Source organism: Carcharhinus amblyrhynchos, chromosome 9 (assembly GCF_965287045.1).
Source record: "Carcharhinus amblyrhynchos chromosome 9, sCarAmb.v2.hapA, whole genome shotgun sequence".
Lineage (NCBI taxonomy): Eukaryota > Metazoa > Chordata > Chondrichthyes > Carcharhiniformes > Carcharhinidae > Carcharhinus > Carcharhinus amblyrhynchos.
Genome location: NC_137332.1, coordinates 85,882,131 through 85,905,125, shown reverse-complemented (window position 1 = coordinate 85,905,125; position 22,995 = coordinate 85,882,131). Strand labels below are relative to the sequence as shown.

General features: G+C 43.4%; 1 protein-coding gene across 4 annotated transcripts in view; it reads left to right on the top strand.

Moving 5' to 3' along the window:
- rabgap1l (RAB GTPase activating protein 1-like) overlaps positions 1–22,995 on the top strand; it is a 462,369-nt gene that overhangs the window by 163,880 nt on the left and 275,494 nt on the right. For all 4 annotated transcript variants that reach the window (XM_080196010.1, XM_080196008.1, XM_080196011.1 and 1 more), the window contains 2 exons: positions 9,780–9,873; positions 15,859–16,009. In XM_080196010.1, coding sequence (XP_080052136.1) covers positions 9,780–9,873; positions 15,859–16,009 — 245 coding nt within the window. The remainder of the gene's footprint in view (positions 1–9,779; positions 9,874–15,858; positions 16,010–22,995) is intronic.

Genomic DNA, 22,995 nt, shown 5'->3' with positions numbered 1-22,995 from the left:
GCTGGAAATTAGCTATTAACATTGCAGTAGCTCATTAGCCTGCTGTTTCTGATCCACCTATCTGCATGCTGCTCCACAGTCTCATGTTGGATCAGTTTATTGAGCTTCTACCAGTCGCACATGGCTTGCACTTCCTGATTCCCCTCAACGGCTGACAACGGAGTGACCTTTTACAAGGAACTTGCTCTCTTTCCATATATTTCTTCTTTGCTTCGAGTTTCTGCCAAAGGTATTCTCCCTGTTGATGTTCTGACATGTGGATATGATTTAAGTCAGAGGAAACCCCCATTCCTGAAGACTGCTCACCAAGGTCTGCTGCAGTTGCTAGGTGAACTTTGTCTTGGTTTGGCTTTAGTTTCTACCCCTCCCTGCACTCATATTGGAAAGACAGAATCATACAAAACACAGAAGACTAAATGGCCCATCATGCCTGCACCAACCAGTTGAAAGACCTATCCAATTAATCTCACTCTCCTGATCTTAAACAATAGTCCTGCGTGCACTCATTTACAAATTCATTAACAATGCATCAGACTTGAATATGAATTTGTATTTCTTGTTTCTTATAAAATGAAAAATCAGTCTTTATTTTTCCAAAAGCACATAATTTGCCACCAAATACCTGATGTCCAAGCATTTTTACTATTTATAAACTAATAGGGTGCTCATCTCTTGCATATCAAGAAACCACAGTTTATATCATGAGAGCCTTTTACTGGCTACTCATTCATTGACTGATTTAAATGTTGTGTTATGGCTATCATGGTACAAAGTTCAAAATGCTCAAGTTTGATGACAGCTCTTGGCCTCTGGATTTCCTCTTGGATCAGCAGCTGCTCACTATCATTTCACTATACCAGTGACTACACTCCTAAATATCTCTCATGCACCACATGCAAAGGACAAAGGCAGTCTAATTCTGAAGCCTAGGGTAACACAGACTATAGTTTCAACAGGCCAAGTGATTCATTCTCAAACAGTATGTGTCTCTGATTTGAAAAGGATTGAAATTAGCAGGGTGTGACACACATGATGAACTGAAACTGGCTATTCTGTCACTATTTGGCAAACCTGGACAGTTGACTTCTTAATTGGCTGGTTTAATTTTCACTAGCAGTGCCCAATCTGCACCCAATTATATAGATACATCCACCAGGCAATTGATTTAATGATCCAGTTTGCATTTAGATGATATATCATGAAGAAATTCGGATCCTGTGTATTGAACAGATTACTCGGTCTTCTTCCACGTGCTTATATTATGAGATTTTCATTTTCTATATCAGACACAGCTCTGAGTAAATTCATTCTGCATGCTGTCAGATTCAATCTTGGATGAAAGAACTGCATGATCAGCGAGCGGGCTCATTTCCCAAATACTGATAGCAATCTGCAAAGCAATCACAACTCGGTGCTTGCAAATGAAATCAGTTAATAGCATCTTTTCTTCTGCAGGCTGAGAGGGTGCTTGAGATTACAAGGGGGCTCCATTTCTAGCTCTTTAACAAAGGCAGAAGCAGTCAAGCAAGGTCAAACAATGAGTAACTGGGTAATGTTATCTAACATCTGGACACATTTCAGAACAGTAACCTGTATATAGGACGTAAATATTTCTTTTTAGTATTGAGCCTTCAAGAGAAAAAGGAGGTGATGCTTTGTGAAAAGATGAATTGTGTTAAGGAATATAAACAGCAGTCTATTATTACAAATGGCTTAGCTGAATTGGCAGGACAGCTGGTTCGTGATGCAGAGCGATGCCAACAGTGCAGGTTCAATTCCTGTGGTTATTCATTAAGGCTGGGCTTTTCAACCTTGCCCCTAGCCTGAGGTATGGTGATCCTCAGATTAAATCAGTAACAGTCAGCTCTCCCCCTAAAGGGGAGCCTATGGTCATCTGGGACAGTGGTGACTTTACCTTTTATTACAAACACAATTGGCCAACATGAACTAATTTTCGTAGAACCTAGGAGTAGCCCATTTGGCTCCTTGAGCCCTGCTCTGCCATTCAGTCAGATTGTGGCAGATCCTTGATCTCGGTGCCATTTTCCTGCTTTCTCTCTATGCCCTGAGATGCTATTAAAATAAAAAAAATTATCTATCCCTTTCTTGAATACATTCAGTGACTTGGCCTCCACAGCCTTCATGGTAGAGAGTTCGACAGATTCACCATCTTTTGAGTGAAATGTTTCACAACCTAAATAGTCTACCCTGTATCCTGAGACCATGTCCCTTGGTTCCAGATTCCCCAACCAGGGAAAACATACTCCCTGCATCTAGTCTGTCCAGCCCTGTTAGAATTTTACATATTTCAATCAGATCTCTTTTCATCCTTTAGTGAATACAGGCCCAGTCAAACTGATCTCTCCTCATAGGACAGCCCCATCAACCCCAGTATCAGCCTGGTGAACCGCTGCTGCACTCCTCTTTGGTAGGTATATCATAAAACCATAAGACGTAGGAGCAGGATTAGGCTACTTGGCCCATCGAGCCTGCTCTGCCATTCAATCATGGCTGATATTTTTCTCATCCCCATTCTCCTGTCTTTTCCCCATAACCCCTTACCCCCTTGATTAATCAAGAACCTATCTATCTCTCTCTTAAAGACACTCAATGACCTGGCCTCCACAGCCTTTTGTGGCAGAGTTCCACAGGTTCACCACTCTCTGGCTGAAGAAATTCCTCCTCATCTCTGTTTTAAAGGATCGTCCTTTTAGTCTGAGGTTGTGCCCTCTGGTTGTGGTTTTTCCTACCAGTGGAAACATCCTCTCCACGTCCACTGAATCCAGGCCATGCAGTATCCTGTAAGTTTCAATAAGATCCCCCCTCATCCTTCTAAACTCCAATGAGTACAGACCAAGAGTCCTCAATCGTTCCTCATATGACAAGCTGTTCATTTCAGGAATCATTCTTGCGAATCTCCTCTGGATCCTTTCCAAGGCCAGCACATCCTATCTTAGATAATGGGGCCCAAACCTGCTCACAATACTCCAAATGGGGTCTGACCAGAGCCTTGTACAGTCTCAGAAGTACACCCCTGCTCTTGTATTCGAGCTCTCTCGACATGATGCCAGCATTGCATTTGCTTTCCCAACTGCTGACTGAACCTACACGTTAACCTTCAGAGAATATGAATAAGGAGTTCCAAGTCCCTTTGTGCTTCTGATTTCCTAAGCATTTCCCCATTTAAAAAGTAGTTTATGCCTCCATATCTCTTTCCAAAGTGCATAACCCACACTTTTCCATTTTATTCATATGCCACTTCTTTGCCCACTCTCCTAACCTGTCCAAGTCCTTCAGCAGCCACACTCCCCACCCCCACCTCCCCGGGCTTCCTCAAAACTACCCATTCCTCTACATATTTTTGTATTATCTGCAAACTTAACAACTTCTTCCAAATCGTTAATGTATATTGTGAAAAATTGTGGCCCTAGTACCGACCCCTGAGGCACATCACTAGTTACTGGCTGCCATCCTGAAAAAGACCTCTTTATCCCCACTCTCTGCCTTCTGCCAGTCAGCCAATGCTCTATTCATGCCAGTATCTTATCCTTAACTCCATGGGCTCTTACTTAACAGTCTCCTATGCAGCACCTTGTCAAAGGCCTTCTGGAAATCTAAATAGATCACATCCACCAGTTCTACTTTATCTAACTTACTTGTTACCTCCTCAAAGAACTCTTAACATATTTGTCAGCCATGACCTCCCTTTGATGAAGCCATGCTGACTCAGTCCTTTCTTAAGTAGGGAGGCCAAAACTGCTAGCAATGCCCCAGTTGTGGTCTTTCCTTTCTAAATTATTGAACCTTTCTCTCCTTTTTCCCCATGTCATGCACCTCCCCAATCCTCCACCTGTAATGTTTTACAATACATAAGAACATGAGGAATAGGAGCAGGACTAGGCCAGTTGACTATGCTGTTTCAGTGTTATAGCTGGCCTACTTCAGCTACACTATCCTGCACTCTCTCCATACCTCTTAAGAATCTTAGCATCCAAAAAGCTGAAGCATCCACTGCTTTCTGAGATAAAGAATTCCAAAGGTTTAAGTGCAGAAAGTTATCATCCCTTCTTTCCAAGTGGCCAGACAATGAAGGAGCGAAATGGGGACTAATCTTTACACATTTTATAAGCTTTTATTTACGGAGACGCATGACAAGCATTTACCTCCGAACCCAACAATCATGGTTTAAGTCTTTTTTTAAACCCTTGTTTTTAAGGATGTGGGTTTGCTAATAGGGACAACATTTGTTGCATCCTTAATTGCCTAATAAGGATGACAGATTTCCTTCCCGAAAAGACATTAGTGAATCAGACAATCTATGGTCACCATTATTGAGATGAGCTTTATATTCTAGATTTATTAGTTGAATTTAAAATCCTCCAGAAGCAGTGGTAGGATCTGAACTCATGTCTTCTGGCATTAGCCTGGGCCTCTGGGTTACTAGTTTGGTAACATTCCCACCATATCACCATTGCCTCTGTCTGCTACCTACATATCTTATGCTTTTTAAAGTTTTACTTGTTTGTGTCACAAGTAGGCTAACATTAGCCTGCAGTGAAGTTACTGTGAAAATCCCCTAGTCATCAAACTCCAGCAGCTGTTTGGGTACACAGAGAATTTAGGATGACCAGTGACCTAACCAGCATGTCTTTCAGACTGTGGGAGGAAACTGGTGCACCCGGAGGAAACATACACACATTGGGAGAATGTGCAAACTCCGCACAGATAGTGACTCAAGCCATGAATGGAATTGAGTCCCTATTGCTGTGAGGTAGCAGTGCTAAATACTGTGCCACTGTGCTGCCATATATATTTTAATATAAGCATAAGTTAATATCTACCAACTGAATATAATTAAACATTCAATCAAGTTTACAGTCTCAGTCTACAAGTAGCTAACTCATATTCTTAAACTATAATCTCTAGTTCTAGATCCCTTCAGAGCCGAGGGAAACACCCTCCAGGCTTTGCTCTGTCAAACTTGTTAAAATTGACCTATGTTTCAATGAGATCACCTCATTCTTCTTAACTCTTAACCTCTAATAAGGCATTCTAAGCATCTGCCTCCTGAAACCTCATTGCACTCTTGTGAAGACAAGCGTATCCTCCTTCATTTAAGGAAACTAAACTGCACATGGTACTCCAGGTGTCCCAACAAGGTTCTGCACAGTTGCTGTCGTCTTCTTTCATATGGCTGGATGCAAAGCAGCAAATATAATTTTACAGATCTGGTTGCAGGGTGCAATGCTGTAATACCCCCTTCGTATTTATGAGTCGGACATTGAGTTGTGTTCTGTGGTCTGTTTTGAATAACCACAATTGCATACAGGAGAGTTTTTAGTTTTCCATTTATATATCAGGTATTACCATTTGCCAGTGCTTGTTTAGATGTGGTTTAGGGATGCCCATGAACATCATGGGGATCACAAACCAGGGATCTTCTGTATTCCATCTTTCATGATGACCGTGCTGTTGATGAATATGGTGGTCATTAGTCCTGCCAGCTGCAGGATCTGTAGCAAATTGACAGTTGATTTATTTTTTCACAACACCCAGTCTTCTATCTACTGAAGTTCATAGAATCAGAGAACCCTACAGTGCAGAAGGAGGCCATTCAGCCCATCGAGTCTGCACCAAGCACAGTTCCACCCAGTCCCTATCCCACAACCCCACGCATTTACTCTAGCTAGTCCCTCTGACTAAGGGGCAATTTAGCATGGCCAATCTACCTACCCCACACATCTTTGGACTGAGAACAATGCTTCGCACTCATGGTCTCACCAGGTCTCAACATTGCTCTCACATGGTTTGAAATTGAAGATCTTGCCAATGTTTTCCAAATCATGGAAAATAAAGACCTGGGTGAAAAATAGCTGCCAGTTTGCAGTGAGCCTGTTTTATACTGCAAATTAATTTTATTCACCTGCCTGTGCCTGGAAGTGTTCACAGTATGCAAAGTTGGATGTAATCAAGATTTGATACAAGTTTGTTAACTTCTCTGCTTTTCAATTTTGTATACTAAAAATCTTGTTAGGCAATTAAAAGAACATTGGTTAATTAGTTTGATTACAAGTCCTTCCTTACCTATTTAGCTGATGGACGGCACGGTAGCACAGTGGTTAGCTCTGCTGCTTCACAGTTCCAGGGACCTGGGTTCAATTCCCAGCTCGGGTCACTGTCTGTGTGGAGTTTGCACATTCTCCTTGTGTCTGCGTGGCTTTTCTCCAGGTGCTCTGGTTTCCTCCCACAGTCCAAAGCTGTGCGGGTTAGGTTGACTGGCCATGCTAAAATTGCCCCTTAGTGTACTAGGATGCTTAGGTTAGAGGGACTAGTGGGTAAAATATGCAGGGATATGGGGGTAGGGCCTGGGTGGGATTGTGGTCGGTGCAGTCTCGATGGGCTGAAGGACCTCTTTCTGCACTGTAGGGTTCTATGATTAATAAGTTGTAGGAACAAAAGGGTTAATTATGAAAAATATTGAATATTGAAATTCTGTGGAGCTTTCAGCATCTTCTGAGCTTTCCATTTTGGATGGATTGTAACTGGTGTGTGAGATGAGTAGCAAACTTTTATGTAGAATAAAATTTGAATCAGTTAAAACAAGTTGCCGACATCTCTGCAAGTGAACCTTCCCCTCACTAGCAGCACAAATTGTTTTCCTCACTGACTTGTGTTTTGGAAAAGAGATCTTAGTCAGCACTAGTAAGGACTCAGCACTTTCCCTGGAATATGTTATTTGATGCAGTCATCACTACTGAGTGGAACTGTACAAGGGTCCCATATCTGGAGTTCTTTCATTACAACTCTGTGGACTGCTGATCATAACCCATCTGTAGAACTCAACAATTTCTTAGTGCACATATGCATAATGTTACTATCAGCCTGGTAACAAAGTGAACATTCACTATTTTTGTAGAGAGGGTTGGGGGAGTGTGAGTGAGGATGGAGCTAAAAATTTCCAATTGGTTACAGACCACAAGTTTAAAAAAGGAATCTTTTTTCAGACAATGCTGGCTAAAGTGGGGCTGGTATTTGTGCTGTAAGAGTCATGCTGCAATGTTCACTGCTACTGAAGAGTTCCAAGAAATGGTTGAAGATACTGGGTACTGCAAAGACTTTGGGCCCAACATAGAATAGAATCATAGAATTCCTATAGTGCAGAATGAGGCCATATGGCCCATTGAGCTTGCACCAACAACAATCCCATCCAGCCCCTATCCCTGTAACTCCACATGTTTATCCTGTTAATCCCCCTGACACGATGGGGCAATTTAGCATGGCCAAACAATCCAAGTCCCACGCCTTTGGACTGGAGCACCTGGAGGAAGCCCACGCAACAAACTCAACAGAGACAGTTACTGAAGGCTGGAATTGAATCCCGATCCCTGGCATTGTGAGGCAGTAATGCATGCCTCTTGCCATCCCAAATTCTGAAAATAGTACTGAAAATGTGTACTCCAGAACTAACCGCACCCGTAGCAAACTGTTCCAGTACAGCTTCAACACAGGCATCTACCTGACAATGTGGAAAATTGTCCAGTATGTCCTGTGCACACAAAGCAAGACAAATCCAATTACCTCCCCATCAGTTAACTCTCAATCATGAGTAATGGGATGGAAGGGATCATCAGCAGTGCTGTCATGGGGCACTTACTCAGCAATAACCTGGTCACTGACAATCAGATTGGGTTGCACCAGGGTGACTCAGTCCCTGACCTTATTACAGTCTTGGTTCAAATGTGGACAAAAGAGATGAGGTGAGGGAGCATTTGACTGAGTGTGGCATTGAAGCCCAAACAAAACTGGGGAAAAGTCTCCAATGATTGGAGCCATAACTAGCCCAAAAGGAAGATTGTTTGGTTGTTGGAAGTCAATCATCTCAGTCCCAAGAGTAAATCAGGGTAGGGTCCTCGGCCCAATCATCTTCAGCTGCTTCATCAATGACCTTCCCTCCATCATGAGGTCAGAAATGGAGATGTTCGCTGAAGACTGCACTATGTTCAACAACATTCATGATTCCTCAGATGCAGAAGCAGTCCATGTCCAAAAGCAGCAAACCTGGACAGTATCCAGGCTTGGGCTGATCAATGGCAAGTAACATTAGTTTACAAATGCCAGGCAATGATAGTCTCCAACCAGAGAGGGCATTATTATTGCTAACCCATTGGGAATATGGGATATTTACCTTTACTAGCTGAAGCATTAAACACAAGAGCAGGGTCATTATGATGAAACTTTATAAAATGCTGATCAGGCCACAGCTGGAGTACTGAGTACGGTTCAGGTCACCACACAATATGCTGGATGTGATTGCACTAGAGAGAGTGCAGAGGAAATTTATCAGGATGTTACCTGGACTGGACAGTTTTCGAGATGAAAAGAGAATGAATAGGCTGGGATTGTTTTCCTTGGAACAGAGAAGGCTGAGGGGGACCTGATTGAGGTATACAGAATTATGAAGAGTGTAGATAGGGTGGAAAGGAAGGAATTTTTCCCTTTAACAGAAGGGTCAATAACCAGGGGGCGTAGATGTAAGGTAAGGGGCAGGAGGTTTATAGGAAATGTGAGGAAAAGCTTTTTCACCCAATGAGAGGTGGGAATTTGGAACTCACTGTCTGAAAGGGTGGTAGAAGCAAGAACCCGCAACAATTAATAAGTATTTAGATGAGCACTTGAAACGTCATGGCATTCAATTGCTGGAAAGTGAAATTAGAATATATCGGTGCTTGAAGGCTGATGATTGTTTTAGAACGTTACAGATTGTTTCAGCTGCTGTGCTAGAGTCTGTCACAGCTATGAGCAGTGTTTTCAGAGAAGATTGTTGGGTATGGATTCGTGTGAAACCCCATGAGTGAGATGGAAGCTTCTTTTTTCAGCTTTGCCAATTAAGAGAAACAGAGTAAATGTTTCAAGTCTGTATGAAAAAGAATCGTATCAGATTTGAAACATTTCCCTCTCCAGCAGATCTGCTGACAATTCCTAGGGCTTTCTTTTTTATTTATTTCCAATTTCCAGCCTCTGCAGCATTCTGCCTTGCACTCAGTTTCCTTCCTTTCCTGAAAAGGGGCATTACGTTTGTGGTTTTCCAAAATCTGGGGAATTTTGGAAAATTACAGTCAGTTTATATTGCCTCTCCAATATTGTCTTATTACAATTAAGGCAGGAGGTCATGGCGGCAGTGGAAGCAACAGTTCCCAGTGGAAGGTGGTGGGCAAGCAACGTTGTGGTCAGTGCAGGCCCAAGCTTCCATTCTGGTGCCTGGACGAAACATTCCTCCTTCTCTCCTTGGACTCTTAGGAGTGGAGGGGATGTTAAAAGCAAAGTGTTGGAATTATTCATCTGGGCCTGTAGGGTCTTATTTTCTGTGACTTTACCTCTGCTTCCCTCAGGCCACCATTTTAAAATAGAGAAGAAGACCTGATTATCTCATCTTATTGAATTCAGTTGCATTCTGTCTGCATTGCAGGTTAGAACTGAACTGGGTGGAAGATGATGCGAGTCAGACTCTCAGCTCATCTGAAGAGCTCACTCAATTTGTGCTAGGCTGGCAGGGGTAAAATTGCCCTTACTGTACCAGCTATGTCGAAGAAAGGTTTTATTGAGGAAAGTTTGTGCAATTAATTATTGTATGTAGCAACAACAGGTACCAAATACAGAAACCATTGAATCTGGTGCTCTCGGCATCCTCCTTGACATTCTAAAGCTTCCTTGGTTTCAAAATTTACGTGGAGTTTAATGATACAGAGCTGAGCATGCCCTCTCTTTCTGCTTCCTTACAGACAGTGATAACGAACTGTCAAGTGGCACGGGCGATGTATCCAAGGAGTGTCCTGAAAAGATCCTGGAATCGTGGGGGGAATTGCTGCACAGATGGTGAGTACCATAGTTCTCCACAAGGAAGTGAATCTGCATTTTACTGCAGCCGGCATTTATTGTATGTCGACAACCCAAGACCTTCCTTTTTGCTGACTTATGGTTGGTAAAAGAGGTATTGATTTCTAGTGGTGTCACTATTTGGCATAGTTGCTGCTTGATAAATGCCTGAGTCTCAACTCTCTCTTTCTCTTGCCCTCTGTCTCTTTTCCTTTCTCTCACATACTCCTTCCCCCTTCCTTTCGCATGATCTTGCTTTTAATGCTGCCTTCTTTCTCACATACCTCCTTTGTCCCTTGCTTACCCAGTTGCACCCAATGTTCTCCCTCTGCATATTCTCCACCATTGTCCCCAGCAAAAGACCCCATTCTCTCCATCTCCTGTGCTCTCTGAGCATTCTTGCCCTCTCTCTCCACTTGAATGTCTTGTCAAGAGGAAAAAGGAAACATATGTAAGGATGAAAAGACAAGGTTCAGTTGGGTCACTTGAGTGTTGCAAGGTAGCTCGGAATGAGTTGAAGAAAGGGCTTAGGAGAGCTAGGAGGGGGCATGAGAAGTCCTTGGGTCAGATTAAAGAAAACCCCAAGGCTATATACTCTTATGTGGGAAATTAAAGAATGACCAGAGTGAGGTTAGGGCCAGTCAAGGATAGTAGTGGGAACTTGTGCATGGAGTCAGACGAGATAGGTGAGGCATTGAATGAATTCTTTTCTTCAGTGTTCACTAAGGAGAAGGGCCATGTTTTTGATGATGAGTGTGTGATGCAGGCTGATCGGATGAAGGAGGTAGAGGTTCTGAGGGAAGATGTATCAGCAATTTTGAAAAACCTGAGGGTGGATAAGTCCCCTGGGCCAGATGGGATACATCCTAGGATACTTTGGGAGGCAAGGGATGAGATTGTGGAGCCTTTAGCTTTGATCTTTGGGTCCCCACTGTCCATGGGGATTGTAAAAAGTCTGACAACACCAGGTTTTAGTCCAACCTAAAACCTGGTGTTGTCAGACTTTTTACTGTGTTTACGCCAGTCCAACGCCGGCATACCCACATCATGGGGATTGTGCCAGAGGACTGGAGAGTGGCAAATGTTGTTCCTCTTTTCAAGAAAGGAAATAGGAGTGACCCTGGTAATTATAGGTCAGTTAGTCTTACTTTGGTGGTCAGTAAATTAATGGAAAGGGTCCTGAGAGATAGGATTTATGACCATTTGGAAAGATTCAGTTTAATCCGGGATAGTCAGCACGGTTTCATAAGGGTAAGTCCTGCCTCACAAATTTGATTGAATTCTTTGAGGAGGTAACTAAGCGTGTGGATGAAGGTGGAGCAGTTGATGTCGTATACGTGGATTTTAGTAAGGCGTTTGATAAGGTTCCCTAGGCTCATGAAGAAGATAAGGAGGTGTGGGATAGAAGGAAATTTGGCGAATTGGATAAGAAACTGGCTGTGTCATAGAAGACAGAGGGTGGTGATGGAGGGAAAATTTTCAAACTGGAGGCCAGTTACCAGTGGTGTACCACAGGGGTCAGTGCTGGGTCCTCTGCTTTTTGTGATTTTTATCAATGACTTGGAAAAGGGGGCTGAAGGGTGGGTTAGTAAATTTGCTGATGATACCAAGATTGGTGGAGTAGTGGATGAGCTGGAGAGCTCTTGTAGGCTGCAAAGAGACATTGATAGGATGCAGAGCTGGGCCAAAAAGTGGCAGATGGAGTTTAACCCTGAAAAGTGCGAGGTGATTCATTTTGGTAGGACAAACTTGAATGCAGATTACAGGGTCAACGGCAGGGTTAAGAACATAAGAAATAGGAGCAGGAGTAGGCCATCTAGCCCTTCGAGCATGACCCGCCATTCAATAAGATCATGGCTGATCTGAAGTGGATCAGTTCCGCTTTCCCACTTTCTCCCCATAACCCTTAATTCCCCTGTCTATCAGAAACCTATCTACCCGTGACTTAAATATATTTAGCGAGGTAGCCTCCACCACTTCAGTGGGCAGAGAATTCCAGAGATTCACCACCCTTTGATTGAAGAAGTTCCTCCTCAACTCTGATCTAAACTGCCCCCCCCCCCTTATCTTGAGGCTGTGTCCTCTAGTCCTGCTATCCTTTCTAAGCGGGAAGAATCTCTGGGTTCCGAGGAATGTGGAGGAACAGAGAGATCTTGGGGTTCATATCCACAGATCACTCAAGTGGATAGAGCCATGAAGAAGGCTTATAGTGTGTTAGCGTTTATTAACAGGGGGTTTGAGTTTAAGAGCCATGGGGTTATGCTGCAACTATACCGGACGTTGGTGAGACCACATTTGGAATATTGTGTTCAGTTCTGGTCACCTCACTACAATGTGGAAGCATTGGAGAGAGTGCAGAGGAGATTTACTGGGATGCTGCCTGGTTTGGACGGTAGGTCTTATGAGGAAAGGCTGAGGGAACTGGGGCTCTTCTCTTTGGAGCGGAGGAAGATGAGAGACAACTCAATAGAGGTTTATAGGATGATGAGAGGGATTGATAGAGTGAACGTGCAGAGAATATTTCCTTGGGGGAAATAGCTGTTACTAGGGGACATAACCATAAGGTTCATGGTGGGAAATATAAGTGGGATGTCTAAGGTAGATTCTTCACTCAGAGAGTGGTTGGGGTGTGCAATAGACTGCCTGCTGTGATAGAGAAGTTGGACACTTTAAGAACTTCCAAGCGGTTATTGGATAGTCACATGGAGCACTCCAGAATTATAGGGAGGGGATAGCTTGATCTTAGGATTGGACATAGCTCAGCACAACATTGAGGGCCGAAGGGCCTGTATTGTGCTATAATGTTCTATGTTTCTATGTTTGTCTTCCCCCTTGTGTTCTCCTGTTCTCTCTCTCACTTACCTTCCATTGCTCTCCTGTTTGTTCTGCTGGCTTCTTGTGCTTGTTGCCTTGCCCTCCCTCACCTGCTCCCTTGTTCTCTCAGCCTCCCTCTCCTCCTCATCTCCAGTCTCTCGCCCTCTCTTTCACTCCCTCCATCTCCCAACCTTGCATGCCCTCTCTATTGGCCCCTCTCATATCTCACTGTCACACACTAGCTCTTTCTGTCTCTCACACTCTCTCTTCTGCAATCATGCTCTTTCCTTAATGCTTTCCCCTCTCGTTTGGCCATGCATTCTAATCTAGTTCTACTTTCAGTACTTTTCACCGTCACTGTCCTTTGCATTTAGAACATAGAACAGTACAGACCCTTTGGCCCTTGATGTCGTGCCGAGCTATGTCCAAACCCAAGATCAAGATATCCCACTCCACATGGCGTGCTCCATGTGCCTTTGTAATAACCGCTTGAAAGTTCCTAAAGTATCCGACTCCACTATCACATCCCAACCACTCTCTGAGTAAAGAATCTACCTCAGACATCCCTCCTGTATCTCCCAACATGAACCTTATAATTATGCCTCCTAGTAATAGCTACATCCACCCAAGGAAATAGTCTCTGCACGTCCACTCTATCTATCCCCCTCATCATCTTATAAACCTCTATTTAGTCGCCTCTCATCCTCCTCCGCTCTAAAGAGAAAAGATTTCTTTTGTTTCTTTGTGAGCTTGCTTTCTCCTTCGTGATTCATTCATTGTCTCCTTTGTTCTTTGTCCCTTGCCTGTGCTCTGAGCACTTTCACTCCCTTTCTTATTTTCATGCTGTCCCTCTCTCTCACCCATGCTCTCTCTGCCTATCTCTTTCTCTCTCTCCTTTACTCTCTCATCTACAGCTGTTTCAAAACCAAAGAATTTGAGGTCTATCTTTTTCCAGATATAAAATTTGTTTGTTTTCAGAAATGCAGATTAGTTTAAAAGAAAGTCAGTATCAGCTTTTTGCAATAGCTGAGCTGCTACCTATGACTCACTGATCACAGTGCGCTAATACCCAGCTAGACTGAGACCCTGAGATATCAAACATCGCAGTAATCCTCAAAATGGTTTATCAGAATTATTCTCAGCAATATTGGTGATTTCTGGAGGCTCCTCTGCCTTGAGGATTGAAAGTTGTGTTCCCGATATGTTGTTAGAGGAGTCATTTAGAAGGTGCTGTCAGTGTTCTGACCATTCCCTGTTCATTCATTATGAAGTCACTTGTTGAAGTAGGAAATATTTTACTTCATATTAGATTTATTATGGAATGCAACATTACAAATGTCTGCCTCTTCCCTAGCCCATTCTGTGTCCCAAATGTCTCACTATGTAACTCAATAGAAAGAAAATAAATGATCAACTCCTTAGAATGGAGCACTGTAATGTCTCCCTTTTAAATGTGCTCAGATTACCTAGTACCTGGATATTCTTAATCTTAATAATACAATTAACTTACTATTAATATCCCCTTCAATACAATGTGCTGGTTTTTGATCTTTAAAGACACAAAGTCAATGTCAGACATTGTTCTTCACCCAGACTCCAGCTGATTTAAAAACAGGCTTGTAGCAGCACAGCAGGCCAGCCAGTCCTTCTCACCTCTCTGAATGCAGACTGTTTACAAGAGCCGATTTTAAATTATTCTAACTCTCTGCTTTCTCCCCAACCTAGCCTCATACTGCTGCACATCCCCTATTTCCCCAGCCCCTGTCGTATGATTGCCTGTGAGTCAGCAAGTCTTGGATTGAAGTCCCACTGCAGTGATTTGAACTGCAATTCAGTGCTGTAGGGAGAGAGCGCTGCACTGCCAGAGGTCCTGATTTCCCACAGCAATATTTGAAGACGAACAATAGAGTCTTCCCGGGGTCCTAGCCAATGTTTATTCTTCAAACTGTAATGGTACTGGAGAATTTCTTTAATGTCCACATGGAAGAGCAGACAGAATCTCAATTCACTGCCTCAGCAGAAGGATGGCCTGTCGAATTGCAGCACTTCTCCAGTACTGCACTAGAATGGGCCAGCTGGATTGGGATGTGGCTTGAACCTTCAACTTTATAACCCAAAGGCAGGACTGCAACCTGCATAACCATCACTGACTCATGTAGCAGAATATGGTAGCCATGTGTTATGAAGGAGAGGTTGATCCCCTCTCTGAGAACTAACACCAACATGTTGAAAGAGAAGTACTTTACCCCATAATCTGTGAAAAAATGAGTGTGAAGTGGTATGATCTGCTCTCCAGCAACTTTTAGTGATTAGATCAAAATAACTCCCTGATACACTCTGTAAAATCAATAAATAACTCTTTATTTATCTAACTGACAGTGAACAGATTAACTAAACTATTAACAAATCGAATAAAACATTATTCTACTGGTATGTTGTTCAGATAAATACAATTCCCACATATTAACAAGAGAAATAGAAATTTAATCCTCTCCCAATTACAGTCAGGTTCTGTGCCTTCTCTGTTGATTCTTCTGTCTGGACTTCGTTCTTATTTCTTCTTTGCTATCTAGATGAGGCCTTGAGCTAAGAGCTGTGAGCTGTGGCAGTTGCTCCCTGCCCTTGTCCCACTGCCCTCTTGTTTTATACCTGTGATGATGTGTCAATATCCCCCACAATAGGTTTGGTCCTGGTTGTCAACACCACCAAATTTAAATTTAATAGGTTCTTGGTTTCTAAGTACCTGATTCAGATTGATTGGCTGCATTCAAAAAATTCAAAAGGCTGAAAGCCTGTTGCCTTGGTGACACTGCTGCTTGGCTTTTCGATACAAATGTTTCATTTTGGGCCCCCTATGTACTTGTATTCTTTTTAAAATTCCAAGCACAGACCATGCAACGTTTTTCATTCTAGCATTTTACAAACACCAAATTCTAACTTCCTAAACTTCCAATTTACAATCAGTTTGGCAGAGGTATGGTGATTTCAGGGGCAAGACGGCGGGAAAATCCAGTGTGCAAATTAAAATAGGAGGTGCCGGAAAGCAGGCAACATTTTAATTCAATTTCTTATCTGATTGTTCCTCCGTCGATCCTTTTCTTAATGTTTTATGAGGATTGAATGACAAAGGAAAGTTTTATCCTAAATGTGTATGCCTGTCTCTTCTCTCAGGCACAGCAATTTGACTGCCAGGCCCAAAGGGCTGCCTGCCCTTGTCAGAAATGGTGTTCCAGAAGCACTCAGAGCGGAGGTTTGGCAACTGCTGTCAGGTTGTCATGACAATCAAGCGATGCTGGAAAAGTACAGAAACCTGATCACTAAGGTAGGACAAGGCTGGGTTTGATGTTACTGTTGAAGATAAAAGACAGTTGTCTCTAGTGATTGAGGTGCCAGAAGCTATGGTGCCATTATACTATATCCATGTGTGTAGCCTATGTACTGTGTCCACAGGTGTGAAGCTGGTTGCACTCTGTCCACACATGTAAAGCTGGTTGTACTGTGTCCACAGGTATGAAGCCAGTTGCACTGTGTCCACACGTGTAAAGCTGATTGCACTGTGTCCATACGTGTAAAGCAAATTGTACTGTGTCCACACATGTGAACTGTTTCTACTGTGTCCACACGTGTAAAGCTGGTTGTACTGTGTCTACACGTGTAAAGCTGGTTCTACTGTGTCCACGTGTGTGAAGTTGGTTGTACTGTGTCTGCGCGTGTGAAGCTGGTTGTACTGTGTCCGCGCGTGTGAAGCTGGTTGTACTGTGTCCACATGTGTGAAGCTGGTTGTACTGTGTCTGCGCGTGTGAAGCTGGTTGTACTGTGTCTGCGCGTGTGAAGCTGGTTGTACTGTGTCCGCGCGTGTGAAGCTGGTTGTACTGTGTCCACACGTGTGAAGCTGGTTGTACTGTGTCCACGTGTGTGAAGCCCGTTGTATTGTGTCCACGCGTGTGAAGCCTGTTGTATTGTGTCCACGCGTGTGAAGCCTGTTGTACTGTGTCCACGCGTGTGAAGCCTGTTGTACTGTGTCCACGCGTGTGAAGCCAGTTGTACTGTGTCCACGCGTGTGAAGCCAGTTGTACTGTGTCCACGCGTGTGAAGCCAGTTGTACTGTGTCCACGCGTGTGAAGCCAGTTGTACTGTGTCCACGCGTGTGAAGCCAGTTGTACTGTGTCCACGCGTGTGAAGCCAGTTGTACTGTGTCCACGCGTGTGAAGCCAGTTGTACTGTGTCCACGCGTGTGAAGCCAGTTGTACTGTGTCCACGCGTGTGAAGCCGGTTGTACTGTGTCCACGCGTGTGAAGCCGGTTGTACTGTGTCCACACTGTGATGCTGATTGCACTGTGTCCACGTGTGTGAAGCTGGTTGTACTGTGTCCACGCGTGTGACGCCGGTTGTACTGTATCCACGCGTGTGAAGCCGGTTGTACTGTATCCACGCGTGTGAAGCCCATTGTACTGTGTCCACACGTGTGAAGCCGGTTGTACTGTATCCACGCGTGTGAAGCCCATTGTACTGTGTCCACACGTGTGAAGCTGGTTGTACTGTGTCCACGCGTGTGAACCCCATTGTACTGTGTTCACACATGTGAAGCTGGTTGTATGTATCCACACATGTGAAGCTAGTTGTATTGTGTTGACATGTAGGCAGATTTGCTCTGACCTTGATGCGAGCTGAAATCAACTTGTGTTTGATGCCTTTCTTGTTTCTCTGCTCTCCCAACTTATCATCTTCCAGCAGTTTACCTTCATGATGGAAAATGCTAATGTTGCAAAACCCCAGACAGGCACAGCAGTGCCGAACAGAGACACTAGTTATGGTGTGTATCTTGGTCAGGTATTGAATGGGCAGGAAGCAGGCGTGACTGATTTTGGTTGTACGGTGGGAGAGTTTGTGAAGGATAGGAGGCCTTTTTTGGCTTTGATTTGATTTGGTCTGAGTGGATCTAAGTGTAGAGCTCTTGCCACTCCAGCTGCTGATGTCTTCATTAGTGAATTGGCAGCAACAATAAGAAACATTGTTCTCACCAAGCTGCTGTTCTGCTCTTCTTTGTGTTAATGATCAGTACTGAACGTGTGCAGACTACAAATGTTCACATGGAGGCATTTCCCGTGTATGTTGTAATTTGCTACACAAAAGAGAGAAGAATTATTTAAAATGAGTGTACCGGAAATCAAGGGAGCAGATGATGAGCTCTGTTGACACTTTGCTTGTTTAACAGGACAGTGTTTGTTCAGGAAGGGGTGCTCCTGTTCAAATGTGCTCACAAACAGGCTTAAACGTAAACAGTGATGCAAATACTGTTTGTATTTGATTAGTATTGTATAGTGGAAACGTAAGGAATCGTGTGTTGTTTGCACTGCTTTGTTTGATGGTGCGAGTGGGCTTTTCAGCCATGTTAGATTTGCTTTCTCTAGGGCTGCAACACCAATGATATGAATGCGCTCAGGCGGTGTGGCATGCTTTTGTTTCATGGAGGCTGTTATAGCATTGGTTGGGTGGTCTGTCCTTCCCCTTCCTCCCAGAATGTTGGTTCTGCCTCTGTCCTGGGGGCATGTTTGCACTGCTATGGTTATGATATTGAGAATTGGCCTTTCTCACCCTTACACCCTATTTGTCCTTTATGAACAGCTGTCATATATTTGCAACCTCCTCTCCCTCACTTGTGTTTTTCTGGGCATTGATTCGCCGTGGAGTTGATGACGGGGCACAGGAGAGAAGATGGTTATTGGTGCAGAGTGTAACAAGATATTCTTGCTTGATTGTGAAGATGGTGTTGTTCTTTATGTAGCATGGGGTACAGTTTGTTTGCTAATTGGTCTAAGGGTTGTGTACATGCGCAGTCTTGACTTGCAGTCCTTTCCTTTGGCAGTTGCATGTGGCAGACTGCAAGTCATTCACTGATTGTGACCATCCTGATGATTGGCTTTAGCTTCCAGTTCATTGACTGTAACACATGAGGAAGGTAATGCTTAACATGTTCGTCGGGAGAGCCCTCCTTTGTGCATTGAGTTGGATTCGTTAATCCTTGGACCCATTTCTTTGGAGCTGCTGTTTCAATGCTGCACTCACAAACTGTGAAACTGAAATTAGCAGCAGTCTTATTGTAATAAAACTGTCAACAGACACTTTGCAAACTCCACTGTGCTCTTACTGTGTCTCTGCCTTTCAGAATTATTTTTGGAATCATTTGTTTTTCAGTTGATCCTTTGAACCTTTCCTCATCATTGTCACTATGTTATCTGATCCTTTCCCTGTTAATTTGTCCTTGGTAAGTGCATTCCATCCACATTGAGCATCTCTATTGACCAGCTTATCTATCTTGATAAGGATTGAATTCTTGAACCTATATACCTGGATGGTCCATTTCACTGTCTAAAATACATTTGCCATCATTCAGCATTGAAGTGGGGCCTGCTTTTATAACAGGTTTGGATGTTAGTGAGATCTGTTCCAGCTTGCCTTTGTTTCTGTATCTGGACTTGGCTTTGAGAATTGAGCCAGGAGAAACTTGATTCTTGTGAGATTGGATTGGGCCCAAATGTGCAATGTGTTAACTTCCGCAACACAGTGGTATTCCAGATTGAGACTGGCACCCCTTCTCGTGTTTAGGGATTTATTCTTCGCTTTTAATGCTGGTCTAGTTGGTTAACTAATCTGTTTTTCAGGAAAAATCTATGAATATAGCTTCTGCAAGTATATGACTGAGCATTAAGCTCCATTGTCTGTCAATCCCAATTTAATTGGAGTATTAAATCTTAAATATATTTTTGTGCTGATCGGTTTGAAGGGTAAGTATCATTAGAATGAACACTATTCAGCATACAACTTTACTTCAGGTTATTTGATCGTTATTATATTGCTGTTTGTGAGATTTTGCTGTGTGCAAAATGGCAACCATGTCTCCTCAATCAGACAATGAACAGGAGAGACCCTCAATAGAACCATATCAGACTACCATTCTGGAAAACTGTCCTTCACTCCTCCTTTTCTGTTTCCTTCCTTCTATGGTGTAGAGATGTCGGCATTGGACTGGGGTAAACACAGTAAGAAGTATCACAACATCAGGTTAAAGTCCAACAGGTTTATTTGGTAGCACAAGCCACTAGCTTTTGGAGCGCTGCCCCTTCATCAGGTGAGTGGGAGAAGGGGCAGTGCTCCGAAAGCTAGTAGCTTGTGCTACCAAATAAACCTGTTAGACTTTAACTTGGTGTTGTGAGACTTCTTACTGCTCTTCCTTCTAACCATGTTTTAATTCAGTTCGCTAACCTTCCCCTAATTCCATATCCCGGCTGGATCTCATGCACAATGTCAGAGGCTTCTCTGAAGTCTATATCAATAATTTCCTGTATATTAAATAATCAGTGCACCTTTTTAAAGGAATTCTAACTTTTGTTTTATACAGAATATCTCACACTACATCTGTTACCTCCTCAAAGAATTCTGATGTTCGTCAAATGTGGTCATCCTTTTTGAAATCTGTGTTGGTGTCTGATGTTGGGTAAAAAGTAAAATGTAATAAATCTGCGTCATGCAGATGATTTTTCATAAAAACACTTAAATTAGCCTGCAGGTTGTAGATGGTGAATATCTAGCTATCATTAGGAGGGGTAGCAACCACATATTCACACTGCTTATCTTCTAATTACCATAATGGATGTGCTGGACTTCATTTAATTTTCTTTTAATAAGCTGACATATTGTAATAATGCTCATTTACCAGTTTAAGGAAAATGCAACTCATTTATTTACAGGTTAAAACTATAAAGGCTTGAAGACTTGTGGCTGAAATCAGCTCCCAAGATGATTCTGAGTACAGAAGCCCATGCCTGCCAGGGTGATCCACCCTGCTCCCCATTTGGTTCTTTGGGTTATGTGACCCTCACTCTTCAGATTGATCTTAAAGGGACAATCATCACATCCCTCCCCCTCTAAGTACTTTTATACAAATGTCAATAGTCAATTTGCACAATTCAAAGTAATTAAATATGAATTGAGTCAATTATAAATAAAGTCTTTCAGTTAGTTTCTGAATCCTTGTGAGACAGCGTAACTCTTCTATCTGGGATTGCTGTCAGCCAAAACCACAATGACGGGCGCCTCGTCAGGCACAGACAGATCAATCTTATCTGTTTCCATGGAGATCTTGATTGTGCCTGCCACAGAACCATCAGATACTTCGGTGTTGAAACAGTCGGCAACATTTCCTGATGGTAATATACTTCCTGTTTGCAAAGCTGGCTGCTGAAGCAATTTGCCTTTTCTCAAATGGTCTACATGTTTTGGGATGATCCTTCCGTCTACATCCACTTGATAAGACAGAGCTCCATTTTAGAGACAATGATTTCAGGGACTGAATTCCACCCACTGCCAAAATCTTTCACATACATGCCATCATCCTCCAAAATAGACTGTGTTAACTGACATGAGTCATGATTTACCTTCTGATTGCTTGGCTGCCCTGTACCCTCTCTGGCAAATTTTCCAAACATGATGTTCATTCTCATTTTGAGACTATACATTCATTAACAACTCTGCATGTTGTCCCACCTCAAGTGGTCATACAAACGAGAAGGAATCATGACATTCTGGTCTCCTGGGTTCCTCTTTACTGTTTCTTAGGCCAGACTTAAAAGTTTGGACAGATCATTCAGTCAGTCCATTGGATGTTGGATGGTAAGGCGCAGTTCTAATGTGCTTTAAACCATTGAGTGTGGTGAAGACTGTTAAATACTTTCAGGATGGTTAATAAATACTGGCCCAGCCTATAACTCCAACATCCCATTATTGACTTTTTAAAAACGTTTTGAAACTCAGCACTTGTGAATACGGTTCCATTGTCAGACACTATGAATTCACTTATTCTGTGGGTGGAAAACATTGGTATAATCTTTCAATGGTAACGTTCAGTATAGGAGCTGGCACCTCAAAAACGTCCATTCACTTAGAGTGTGCATTGACAATTGAGCAGAAACACTGTGCCCATGAATAGACCAACATATGGACTTCTACCCATGGCCAGCCAGGCCATATTGGCATCAGTGCTAGATCATCACACGTAACTTCTGGTAAGCATCTTGAACTTTGAGATACCAGAATGAGCACTGTGTAATTTCATTAGAAGTGGCTGTTTGCCTAGTACAGGGATGATGGGGTGGCACAGTGGCATAGTGGTTAGCACTGCTGCCTTGTAGCACCAGGGATCCAGGTTCGATTCCCGGCTTGGGCCACTGTCTGTATACATAGAACATAGAACATTACAGCGCAGAACAGGCCCTTCGGCCCACGATGTTGCGCCGACCAGTTAAAAAGCAATGACCCTCTAACCTAAACCAATCCCTTTTCATCCATAAACCTATCCACGGATCTCTTAAACGCCCCCAAACTAGGCACATTTACAACTGCAGCAGGCAGGGCATTCCAATCCCTCACCACCCTCTGGGTAAAGAACTTACCCCTGACATCCGTCCTATAACTACCCCCCCTTAATTTAAAGCCATGCCCCCTCGTGCTAGCTTTCTCCATCTGAGGAAAAAGGCTATCCACCCTATCTAAACCTCTAATCATCTTATATGTTTCAATAAGATCCCCGCTTAGCCGCCTTCTTTCTAGCGAAAACAACCCCAAATCCCTCAGTCTCTCCTCATAGGACCTCCCCTCCATACCAGGCAACATCCTGGTAAACCTCCTCTGCACCCTCTCCAAAGCCTCCACATCCTTCCTATAATGTGGGGACCAGAACTGCACACAATACTCCAAGTGCGGCCGCACCAGAGTTGTGTACAGTTGCAACATGACGCTGCGACTCCTAAATTCAGTCCCCCTACCAATAAACGCCAAGACACCGTACGCCTTCTTAACAACCTTATCTACTTGATTCCCTACTTTCAGGGATCTATGTACACATACACCTAGATCCCTCTGTTCATCCACACTATTCAGAGTCCTCCCATTAGCCGACACATATACTCGACACATCTGTTATTCCTACCAAAGTGAATTACCTCACACTTCTCCGCATTAAACTCCATCCGCCACCTCTCGGCCCAGCTCTGCAACCTGTCTAAGTCACCCTGCAAACTACGACACCCTTCCTCACAATCTACCACACCTCCGACTTTGGTGTCATCAGCAAATTTACTAATCCACCCAACTATACCCTCATCCAGATCATTAATAATGTAGAGTTTGCACATTCTCCCTGTGTCTGCGTGGGATTCCTCCAGGTGCTCTGGTTTCTCCCACAGTCCAAAGATGTGCAGTTTAGGTAGATTGGCCATGCTAAATTGCCCCTTAGTGTCAGGGCAACCAGGT